The 13,352-nt window shown below is 31.0% G+C and overlaps 1 protein-coding gene across 1 annotated transcript in view; it reads right to left on the bottom strand.

The window, feature by feature from the left end:
- The window catches only part of LOC136977973 (para-nitrobenzyl esterase-like), a 59,148-nt gene that overhangs the window by 28,626 nt on the left and 17,170 nt on the right, over nt 1-13,352 (bottom strand). Inside the window, exons 3-7 of the mRNA XM_067273589.1 lie at nt 10,555-10,767; nt 10,067-10,345; nt 7,873-8,194; nt 7,727-7,798; nt 6,653-6,811 (exon numbers count right to left, since the gene is read on the bottom strand). Of these exons, the coding sequence (XP_067129690.1) occupies nt 6,653-6,811; nt 7,727-7,798; nt 7,873-8,194; nt 10,067-10,345; nt 10,555-10,767 (1,045 nt within the window). The remainder of the gene's footprint in view (nt 1-6,652; nt 6,812-7,726; nt 7,799-7,872; nt 8,195-10,066; nt 10,346-10,554; nt 10,768-13,352) is intronic.

The following is a 13,352-nucleotide window of genomic DNA, read 5'->3' as shown; positions in this document are numbered from 1 at the left end:
TTTTTGTTTCCATAACAAAATAACAAGAGAATAGTTGTGAAAGAGCAAGGGAATTCTTATAGAAATAGCAATTCGCTTAACAGAATCTACTGTACAGTACATGATTCGTTCTCGGTTTTGATCCCTTGAATATCTTCCTATTCAAGTTTAACTTCAATATATTTTTGTGACTATTTTAATGCGTATTCATATTATTCAGCATTGTTTTGATTTTATCAATTATAAAAGATCTTTAATTATAATTTTAACATAACTTTTTAAGCTATTTTATGGATTTCTTCCTTCTATATCACTAGAGTATCTGCTTGTCTGCACCCACAACAAAAAAGAGATCAAACCTTTCACGCTTGTTTTGACAAAATTGTCAATATTGTCATCGATACACACTTGATTTTGATAGCTTTTATTACATTATTTATCTATTAAAATACGATATGTGTTCATCAAAATATTCATTTTATGTACAATGTTTTCTATATTAGAATATTTTTACTGTCTTGCAATATTTTGTACGTTTTTAAGAATTTTGTTTCCTTGTTTTTTAGTATAATATGTGTCTATTCACCTCATCAGAGTGAATTTTCATACCTTTTTTTTTATTTAATCAATTTTGCTATAATCCAAACAGTGGCCAAGTGGATAAAACTACTGAACACCTGGGAGTTGGTGGTGGATTTGCGCCTCATTAACTGTTTGGCCATGTGAAAATTTCCGTGTTTCCTTCACACTTAAATAGGGACCAGTTTCCCATAAAAAAGATGTTCTATAAGAGGCAGATAATTCAAAGATTGCATTGCCTTACCCCATTAATCCAATACAATTTAATTGTAAGTTGCTCAAAATGTTCACTAAATAACTATAAAAATAAAACAGAAAACGCTGTAAAAATTGATTTATTAATGACCCTGCGCAAACAATACGTTCACAACAACCTAATATAAGCATACTGTTTGTGTATATTGTTACAGTATTTCGTAACAATTTATACTGTTAATTGCTTCTATAATTGTACATATACAAGATATTATATCACAGATACAATGTGTAATATGAATAATTATTTAATTAAATATCTCTTCGTAGCAGTCGTTTACGATGTTATGGAAACAGATACATACAGTACAACGCACAGATACAAAAATATTTGTCTGTGAGTTGTATTTCCGAATTTATTCAATACAGATAAATTGAATGTTGAAATACACAAACAAATCATTATTTAGAAAATATTACCATTGCATATACCACTTCCGTTATTACAGTATACAATGGGTCTTTTAAGGTCGAGCTGTTTTAGATTGTTGCCCTCACTTGTATAAATTTACTATTACTGTAATATAACCATTATAGAATTTTATTTAAAAATTTTGGTAAATATTAAAAATTAAATTAATTCTATTCTTGACGGGCCAATATTCTTTGCTCTACACTTGATTTTGGTAACATGTTTAGGAATTTTTCACGTTGTAGTGAAAGTGATGGGATAAGGCAATAAAACACACGGATAATCGGCCTGGGATATTGGGAAACCAGAAAACTGACCCCTATTCAAGTGTTAGACACATGAAAAATATTCGGAAAACTCTACGTTGGGGTGGCGCGAACCCGTAACAAACTACCAGTGTTTCAGTGGTTTTATCTTCTCAGCCACTAGTTTGGATTTTTTAATTATAAAAATATAAAAATGCAGATTATATTCCACAATATTTAAGTAAACAATTACAATATTAAGTAAACAATATTAAGTAAACAATTAAAGTAAATGTTTTGTGTAAGTACTGTACTTTGTCGCAGAATGAGTCAAAAGCCAGTCAATCATCGTAATTAAAATATCTCTTTTCAACACTGTCTAGAGAGATATTTAACAGTCAATGAACAAAATCTGGGTATAGCGGCATTTCAAGACTTGCGGAAGACATTTTCATAAAGAAGTTCAGTGTGAAAACTCATTTACTACGGCACTTTTGACCCTTTGGGTTTTAATTCGTGTGATTTTTGGTTGTGAGAACACTTAAAAGGTGTGGTTTATCAAAAATATGCTCAAATTTAACTGTCTTCAAAGTATCAGATTGCATGTGAGGAGCATCACAGATGATCAATTACAAGTGGATTACAGTATTCTTCGCTTACAGGTTTTACAAGTTCAGAATGGTCACCACGTCGAGCAGTATTCTCTATGTCGTCATGGTCTTTGTGTATCACTAGTATCTTATACAAAGAAAATGTTTGTTGATCTCAGCGCTAAAAATTCCACCGTGGTGAGTTTTAGTAGTATTTTTTTTCCAGAATTGTAATAAAATATTACCAAACCAGATTTGGTTAAATTTTGGCTTTTAAATATCTCTCTAAACAGAGTTGAATAGAGGTAATGTACTTTAATTAGGATCATTGAATATTTTAGGATTAGTTTCTTTTTTATCCTTTATATCTAAGTATTACATAAAAAGATATAAATTTTTAAAATTTATTTGAAAGCATTTTAAAATAAAGTTTTGGCAAAAAATCATCTATATTTAACTTTTTTCTTCTATTTCCTCTAATGTACAAATAAATTAAAGTAGGTTTATTTATTGATAGTTTTATCTTACTACTGGTAACTAATTCAAAATTTTCATTATAAAAAAATATATTTAAAAAATCGATTAATACAAGTTTGAAATTAAAATGTACTTTCTTTGAATATATTTTATTTTTAAAAGAATTAAAGTAAGCATTTAAAGAGTTCTATATGTGTTACATCAAAAATTTGTATCCTATATTAAACAGTATATTAAATAAATAAATACATAAAAAAATTCTTAAAATATACATTAAAAGGAATATTTTATTTCATTTTGTTAATATAAACATCTTAAAAAGTTAATTTAATTCATAGAAAATATACCCGTTTCGCTTTCAATCGTTTCATGACAAACATAACATGTAAATATTTAACCATTTAAAAAAATTTTCGTATAATAAGATAAAACAAACTTGAGTTATACTTAAACACACATACACAAAGCAATATTTAATATGGTAGAACATTCGATAATGGCCACCTCTAAACAGCAGCCATTGTATTATTATTATTATTATTATTTTAACAAAAATATAAAATAACCTTCGAACAACGGCTATTTTTAATATTTCTGCCACATGGCCGTTCTTTAGAGCACTATAAAAATATCAATTTGACACTAAAATAAAGAAATTCTTATCTAGAGGAGGGAGCGTGTTTTTAACCAAAAGGCCATTTAAGAAGGCCCACTCATAAGACTTCGTGTTGTATTTGCAAGTTGTACAAGTGCATGCATTCAGCATACATGTGAAAAAACGAATATTATTACAGTCGAATCTTCCAATAATGGCCAAATCCCAATAAAAGCTAACTCTAGACGTTTCTTCAGGCACGTTTATTTTTTGAAATGAATAAAAAATGACCACTTTCAAGCAAAGGCCATTATTTTTGTTTCTATCAGTGGCCGCTGTTAACAGGTTTGACTGTGTTTAAATGGATGCCTTTGTTGACAAAACAACAGGAAATATACTTTCATAACTCGAACGCATAACAGCAAACTTAAACTTATAATAATTTATATCTTATAAGATCTCACTACAAGCCATAAAAGGCATCATAAGGCTTGAAGACTAATTCTTCACCTCTGCTCTAGCTACAAATATCTAATAAATATTCTATTTTTATTTCATTTCACTAAATTTTTTAATTTGTCTCTAAAGATTCATAGAAAATACTAATTTATAATGAAAACAATACTTCAATTATTAAAAAGAATTAAAATAATAAAAAATTTATTGTGAATATATTATTTATTAAATTGTACAAATGCAGTCAAACCTCTAAACAACGGCCACTGATGGAACATGATAATTAGTCGCTATTCGGCTATATTTGAAGATATTTTTCAGGCATTTTTGAAAAGAAAGAAAGAAATCCGTTTTTGAAAAAAATGCTTGTTGTTAGAAGATAGCAATTATTGAGGATTTGACTGTATTTTCGGACTGGCCTCAGCTTTTAAATGTATTGTTATTTGATAGTGGAGGAAAGACCCCTGATATGCTAAAGCTTAGAATTGGATTGAATTGATGGGACTTGGGCGATCTGCCAGGAGGGATACCTGTTGGAAGGATTTCTATGGCAAACTGGCACCTATTTAGGTGTGACAAAAGTGAAAAAAACCCGGAAAATTCCACGTGGTCAGCCGTTGGTGAGGCTCAAACCGCGACCAATGTTTAGTGTTTTTTGGGGGGTTCTATCTTAGGACTATAAGAAGTTTAAATTAGTTCCTTATACAGATTACTGGTAAAACAAGTATAAAATTCATTAAAATAAAATTGTACATTCAACAATTTAAAAACACATTCAAAACTTGAAATCTGGAAAGTATGTTAAATATAATAAACAAAATATAATGATTAATGAAAACTATTCTTCGTTGGTATGAACTTTACCTGAAGTCTGATGAACAATCGTGAATATCTTTGATAATAAATAATGACAATTTTTAAATATTTAAATTGATAAGACAACTCATAATACAAGAAAATATATTATTTATTTATTTATTTATTCAAATGATTAAAAATTCATCACATGCAACTAAGATTACATTTTAGATAAGTTACAAAATAATAATGAATAATTTAATAAAGCATTTAACATTTAGTTATTTCGCATGAAAGATCAATAATTTTTACTTTAAGATTCTCTCTTTGTCAACTAAATAAATTCATTTATTTATAATTTATAATTTTTGTATTTGAATTACCGAAAAGTAAATATTATTCTTCTTTACGTAAGTAAAACCATTATTTAAGCTGGAATTATTCAATATTATCGAGCATTATTAATTTGAAAATTATTCGATATTGAACATAATCTACTATTAGTTTCCTTAGCATTATTCAGCTGTATTAACGCGAGAATTATTATTACTGATTGAGCATTATTTACCATTAATTAAACTTGCTAACTGAGCACTATTTACTATTAATTAGCCTTGTTGACTGAGCATTGTTAAGCTTTATTAACGGGACAATTAGTCAATATTATTGAATATTAGTTGATATTATCAATAGTTAGCCTTATTAATTGAGCATTATTAGGATTATTTAGCATTAATGGGCTTTATTAACGCTATTATAATTGAGCATTGTTCAACATTATTTACCTCACGACACATTATTCATCATTTTAAATCTTATTTATCATTACTGATCACTAACTATTCAATACAATTGAACATTTATTAACACGCGCCTCTTTATTATTTTTATTAACGTTGTTAATAAAATTACATTACATTATAATTATTAACGTTATAATTTAGGCATTATTAACATAAAATTCATTAAAGAATAGTAATTATTATTAGCGCTAGCTTCATTGAAGATTATTGAGCATTATTAATTGAAAATATTAAATCATTCGCATCTAGGATAAATAATGTTTTAGAGGGAATTAATTAAAAATATTTCCAGCAATCTATTTAATGTAATTAATTAAATCAGAATTTACAATATAAAACATTTATAAACAAATAATAACAAAATTGGAAAATTAGATAAGGAAATGAGATCCTTTCAACATTAAAGATATAAATCTTAGAAAAGATAATTATCCCAATTACCGTCTGCAGATTCTCTAGTGGCCCACTGTTACGGTAATATTCACAATTTCTTCTACAAAAACTACATAAATTATCATGAAAATTGATTTAAAAAATGCGGTTTTATAAATGAAAATTATCTCTTTGGTGACTTTTTCCGCATGAAACATCAATAAAAAACTCAACTCGTGAAAGAAAAATAATTAATTTATACAAAAAAATGCCAATTTTCGAATAGCGTAAACTATTTAAAAATATTCCGCCATTTTTTATAACTAATTAACATACTTTTATTATTAAAATGAACAGTTCGACGCTTTTTTTATTATATATATTTAAGAAAACTAGAAAAATTGTTTTATAAAACTACTAAATTTTAATATTAATAACAATCTTCAAATATAAATTTCGCATAATTCGAGTTAATGTGATAAATTGTCAGTAGGGAAATCAATCTTAATTGTTAATTTTTAAAATAAATTTTCTATATATTTTCACGTCTTTATCGGAAAGTGTTGACTATTTAACATTTGTTAAATACTTCAAAAATATTGTACAGTAAAACTTGTCTAAAACGGAACCTCCTAAACGGAAAAATTCGGATTGGTGAAACACAGCATCGCAACAACGGGTGATCTACCAAAAAAGAGTACCCTAGGAGGGCTTTCTGTGGAAACTGACACCTATTTTGGTGTTAGACATGTGTAGAAAACCCGGAAAATTCCACGTGACCAGCCCATTGATGAAATGGAACCCTCGACCAGCGTTCACTGATTTTACCCACTTGGCAACTGTTGACAATCTCCAAAATTAAAAAGAAAAAAAAATGAAAAGAAAAAATCAATACGATGGGATTCCGGTTTACACAGGTTTTACTGTACCAACAGTAAATTTGTGTAAACCGGAATGGCACAGTACCGAATATTTTTTACAACTTGGCAAATTTCCGTTTTATTCGAGTTCCGTTTTGGACATGTTTCACTGTAAAATATTTATTTATAAATTTTTTCCCTAATATAAAATAATTAATTGTATATATTTACCTTCCACGTCGGTATCGTTATAAAGATGTAAAGCCATTTGACTAATCCTCGGATCGAAGCTATCTAAACTAGTTGTAACGTATTTTCTTAACTGGTTCCAAGTCCAAAGGCTAAGATCTTCGGGTCCTGGCCAAATATCCACACTCTGCGACCCGGTACCTGTAGAAATTTACGAATTGTCACTAAAAAATCGATACGGAAATAACAGCAAGATTCACGCATTATATATTAACAGCTAGTAAAAATGTTGGGAATAAGACAAATACTCTGTACCGAATCATCTTCGAGAAACTTGCCAAAGTCAATTTTACACTATATAAAGTATAGGTGTACGGCAAGCGTTACACACACACATATATATATATATAAAAGATTCTATAAATAGATTGCAGGAAGGCCCAATACGAATTTCTGTTGACGTTAGAGAAAGAATTACATAGAAAATTCTATCTTAAAACCATCTGCCACGGATTTCCCAGGAGTTTTTACTAAATCGATCTATCTATCAAAGGACTTTTCTTTTCAGTAAGAACTTTGATCGTTTGATTTCGCTTTCTGCGAGACATAGCATCTTGATGCGATATCAACGAGCGAGGCGACTCACATCTGGTGGCACTTCCAACTTGTCACTTGGAAAACGCTTCAGGCGTTCAGCTTCTTTGTCTATTAATCATTCTCCAAATGACTGTCCTACTACTAAATCGATACTTTAATAGAATCATGCCTTATCCATTGTAAAACACTTTATACCTTAAACGTCTCTTAAATAAAGCTATTGTTTATTATCCGACTAACTAAATACCAACTTCTTTTACTAATTTTACTATAATTGCTTGCTTTTTGTACTCATTCAGGTAATGTTTTAATCATCTAAGCTCTATTTTAAAACGGTTTATAAGCATTTTATACATGTATTTTTATATCTGTACGCTTACATAATAATATTCCTATACGCGTCTTTCTTATAAAAGATATCCAAAGATACATTTAATTTTTATGTACACCCCTATATTTTCATGAATATATATAAATTTGGTAAATTAATAAAAATTTTGCCTTTACAGCAAGATTTACCTATAAGTAGAGGCAAGTCGTTAGCTTGTCCCATGTTTATTGTTTCAATAGGTGTAGCTGGTAAAATATCACCTGAAAAATAATAAAATCATTAAATAAATGTATTTTTAAATGAATTAATTGAATGAGGATTTGCGAGATTTTACCGTCGACTACAATTAATTGCTCCGGATATATTCCTTGAATAGGAAGATCGTTCTGATCTCTGATTCTGAACGAGGGATCGTCTTTTCCTAAATATGACAGCAAAATCTCCTTACTAGACATCTGTTTTAGGCATTTTACATCCCTGCAACCACTTCTAGCCAGGAAAAAAGCCGTATTATGTTTTTGCAGTTCTTCAAAAGTTCGATTAAAGATGGCTGCAGGACCTATCAACCAAGCGGATCTGAATAACTCTCTACCAACTTTAGAAGAAATCATCGCTAATATAGAAGAAGCTCCCGCATCGGGACCGAAGACTGTTATCTAAATAAAATATTAATAAAATTTTTTACTATTATTCTTGTAAAATTATATATTATACAAGAGCGTATCTAGGAAAGGGTACTTTTGGTGTTGCAGCACCCTCTTGATATAAATGCAATCAGTTTTGTTACTTTAATGTAAAAATAAATATGACTTCGATTAGGTAGCTAAAATAATTTTAAGGTTGTAAAGGTTGTTTCATGAATATATATAAATTTGGTAAATTAATAAAAATTTTGCCTTTACAGCAAGATTTACCTATAAGTAGAGGCAAGTTCGACTCAGGACGCTTTTAGCGTCCTGAGTCGAAAGCCGCACGACAGGATAATTAGACCCACCTGGAGCTGGGGCCATAAACGGCCGGAAGGATCAAAGGAGTAGCGTCTCCGCTTAAGGGTCATGTGTTGGCCACGTGCCGGCCGGCTTGGGAAAAAAAATGTAAATAAAGCACGGACGCAAATGTAAGCTACGTCGGCGGGAAATAGGGCGGACGTCTTTGAAAGCTCTAAGAAAGGGAAGGAACTGATTGGTCGCAGGAGGTAGTAGCAGGATCCCTTAAATTGGTAGGGTGGCGAGCAAAACGGGAGAGAAAGGGCGAGAGACCGGATACGTGGTGATCTCTGACACTAGGTAAGCCTTTGAGGTGTATAGAGAGAGCGTTCTCCTCTTGGAAAGTCCTCCGGAAAAAGGTTAGTGTAGAGACGGACGGCCACGCGGTTGAGCCATCTCCGGAAAAGCGACTTGAGTTCCCCGGACAGACAAGCCGACGTGCGACATCACAGCTTTGTTACATTAGCGTATGTAATGTTGTTGAACATTGTACAGACTTTGTAAATATTTGTAGTGTAAATAAACTGTATATAACTACTTGTTGAGTGTGGAGGTGTAGCTTTCCTCGAACCATCTAACGGACATTCTCGAGTCGTAAAGAACAACTCGAGACGGAACATTCGTAAAGATCTCGCGACGGATAATAAGGATATTCACTAAGGTAATTGAGTAACATGCTCTAAAAGACAGAGGGCACCCACCCTGCCATTACCCACCGAGCAGCACCCATATTCTCAAAATCCTGGATAAGCCACTGACATTACGGTCTGTTCTACAGGATAAGTCAAAAGTTGTTGAACACCTTTAAAAAATTGAACTCAGTTAGGCAAGAAAAATTTTGGTACGATAGAAACATTTACGTAGTGCAGCTGACACCCATAAAAATGGTTGCCCCTAGGCATAACATATTTCTATCATGGCAAAATTTCTTCTGCCCAACTCAGTTCGATTTTAAAAGTATGATAAGCGATTTTTGACTTACTCTGTATCCAGTGGAGGATTAAATACTATTCCTAGGCTGAGATTTAGCAAGGTTTCCCCGATCTTGCTCCTGTCAAACACTTTGTTGATGAAGTGACGTTAAGTTACGTTACATATCAGTTAAAACATTTGTTTTTGTTCTCGGGGCCCCTCCTTTCCGGGCCCCTATGCTTAAGTCTTCTCAGCCTAATGGTTAATCGCCCCTTCCTGTATTACAGAACATAGTTCAAGCGTATAATTTGTAGAATCTTGTAAATTGAAAGGGAAATAATTGTAGCATACAAGCATTAAAGCTAATATTTAGTGTTGAAAGGGACAATACGACAAGCATTGTTACGGTCTGTAAATAAATTACGAATTCATTCCTGTAACTCAAATGCATTAAAACCAATTCTCCTATAAACAGAGCAAATATAAAAGCATAATAAAAAATTGTTTAACTTGTTTATTTTATTATCAAAAGATAAAAAAAGATAGAATAATGTTCAGAGAGGGGTATCTATTTTTGATAGCAATAACCGTAACTACTGACATAAACGATAGAGACATTGAAGTACCAACCTTTTTCGGATCTCCACCGAAATTCTTTATATTATCCTGTATCCATTGCAATGCCACAATCATGTCCCACAAGCCGTAATTGCCGAAACCATCGGCTAAAATACTTCCTACAAGTAAGTCTAGTGCCATAAAACCTAAAGAGTGAAGGCGATAATTGAGAGACACGAAGACCATGTTTAACTTCTTTGCCAATTTAGCTGATGGACATAGTCCCGGTCGATTTCCAGCACCAAATTGAAGAAATCCTCCGTGAATCCATACCATAACCTCTAAATCTGCCTAAAATTCTTTCGATTAATCTCAAGATACGATCGATTGGTTTGAATAGAGCAAATTTTTACGTAAATTTGACATTATTCTTTAGAATTTTTCATTGTGAAACTGACGTAACGACGTCAAATTGACGTAACAACTGTGCACTATTCCAACCAATCGAACACAGCCTTAATTATATATAACTTTAAATAAAAAAAAAAGCAGATACGTACAGAACTATCCAATCGAGGGGACCAAATATTCAAATATAAGCAATCTTCCTGTCCTTTATACTTTTTGTTATAAGGACTAAGTTGGAAGCAAGGAGGACTAAACTGGTGAGCTCTTTGTCTACTTGTGTTGCTACAATGTTTAGTATCAGTCCATATAGGAACCGTCTTCTTCCATCTTAAATCTCCCACTGGAGGAACTGCGTAAGGTATTCCCTGAACATAATAAATTTATTAATGTATTTATAATGTATTTAGTAAATAAGAATTAAACAAAATAAGGATAATTAATACAAAATCTTGTTTCTAAATCGACTTATGTCAGAAAATGTCATTACCAGAAGACGAAACTAAAAATTTAATTAGTTTTCTTTTAGTTGTTGTTATTGTAACTCGTTATTAATGGATAGTAACAAACACAAAATACATTTCTTATGTGGCAATCTTTTTACTTCTTTTATTTAAATCATTTTAAGCCGTAATAAGTCGAGTTACACTATAGAATCAAACCTCCCAACAAAGGCCACCTCTAAACGGCGGTCATTTCTCAGGATCGTTTCTTTTTCATACAAAATAACCTCCAATCAACGTTTACCTCCGTACACCACCATTTTTATGTTCTCGTCAGTGTCCGTTATTTAGAGGTTCGCCTGTATAAAAGTACTTAAAGTAGATTTTAAATCGTTCTAAAAGAAAATTACAAGTGTCAGACTTATACATAAAGTAGAAAATATAAAGGGCTTCTTTCCATCTACCAAATAATAACGAATTTAAGGCCCTCGTGGTTTTAAATTCGTTTCCGCAAATTATACATATTTATTTGAAAATATGTTAACTTTAAATACTTGAAATAGTACACGATTAAACATGTCCATCACTTAAAACTAATAAATTATACTTCATATAATCAAGGCCTTTGTTCCTTTTAGAGTGATTAAACAAGGCAATTTTGGGTCATCCTGTATGCTCGAATGTTTAGATATTTAAAGAATTATAAAATAATTTTATCGAGTAATATTACAGTGCGAAGTAATAGATAAATATACCGAGTGGTCGTAATTAAAGCACCCTTATTTAACTCTGTTTAGAGAAATATTTAGAAGTGCAAATGCAACCAAATCTGTTATGGCGACATTTCAAGATGCTACAAGTCGTGTTATCTTAATTCGGGTGATTTTCGGCTTTAGAGAGACTTAAAAATGTGCTTTATCGAAGGCATGTTGTAAATTTGGAAGCCTCGAAAGATGGTATCAGGTTCTGTCTAGAAACTACTTAACATAAATATAAGTGATATGTATGCAGGTAATCGTTACGATGTGTTACAACGGGGTGGCTATGGAGAAAATTGTTACGACGTCTTCCAATTGGATGAGAGTGTTTATAAAAACGTTACGTAATGCTAGAGTTCAAACTTTTCGGTATCACAATGGTTTTGAAGCGTTGCATAACAAACCATACTGTTTATATCGCTGCTTTGAACATTACAGGTGTAACATTATACGTGAATGAAATATTGTAACGTTCAATACCTCGCGCTGTGTATTGTTCCTTAGTACAGTTAATGGGGTCGATCGAGGATATGCGTAACGTAATTTATGGACTCTCCCAAATACAGCACGCGAGAAATATTACAAAGAACATTAATTACGTTCGACTGTATGTATTGAAGACATACACGTTCAGAATGGGAACGACGTTGAGGTCTGTGTAAAGTACGAATGTCATGTAGTGTACAAATAAAATATTTGTTGTTTGAAGCACCGAAAGTGCCAAATTTGGTATTAATTTTTTAAACCAAAAAAAATGTCTTCGGCTTCTCCCGAAATATCGGAAAATCACACCAGATTTTGTTGCACTTAGACTGTTAAATATCACTGTAGACAGCGTTGAATAGTGGTACTTTAATTACGATCATCCGATACGTACTGTACAGTAACTAAGCTTATTATCGTCAAGAATTAAGCAAATAAATAACTTGATTAATCTTATTATCTGCGTGAAATAATAACTTATTTTATTATTTATTTATAAAAGTAGAGGAATATAATTTAAATTATTTATACGTTATTATAAATTTCAACAACAAAATAATGAATTCGTTCATTTTACATTTATAAATTGTTTAATGTTTTTTTTTCAAATTTTCATAATAATAATTAACGGATTTAATCTTATTTAATTATTCAGTTCGCGTGAATTATAAAAATAAATATCTGAAAACTGTAATTTATTTTTTTTTAAATAATTGTTTTTTTAATATTCGATGAAAGAAAATGGTTATTATATAAATAATCTTGTTTATAGTTTAAAATTGTCAAGTAAAATTAAAAAAAAGTTTGCTCGTTTGTTAATGAAGGTGATTAAAATAAGAAAAATAAAATTTTGATTGCAATTTTAAGTCAAATGTCAACACAAAAATCAAAATGTTAAGAATTTGGCATATAAAATTCGTATGAATATTTAATAATTTCAGTAAATATACCAAAAAGTTCAGTTAAAGTAAATGAAACGAGCAATTATTTATTATGACGTCGTCACAATGCCGGGCTGCAATTTTTAATCATATTTTAATTAAAAAAAAAACACTCGACTTCCGGTTGAGACCGGAAGTTCGTATATAGTTAACCGGGGTCTCCGACCTCTAAGCTTTCCATACTCGATCTGGATTTTAGTGGCTTCTTTCCCCAGTACATCATACTTCTCCTGACAACAATCGAGTCATGCCGGTTATCTATCTAACTCCGTTCTCGAGAAAATTTTGAATTGAAATCACGTAACTTTCGATTCAGCTCGGAAGTTTG

This window comes from Centruroides vittatus, unplaced genomic scaffold (genome assembly GCF_030686945.1).
Source record: "Centruroides vittatus isolate TY-2023 unplaced genomic scaffold, ASM3068694v2 contig_484, whole genome shotgun sequence".
Classification (NCBI taxonomy): domain Eukaryota; kingdom Metazoa; phylum Arthropoda; class Arachnida; order Scorpiones; family Buthidae; genus Centruroides; species Centruroides vittatus.
Note: the sequence above shows the minus strand (reverse complement) of the source record. Positions and strands in the feature narration are given on the sequence as shown.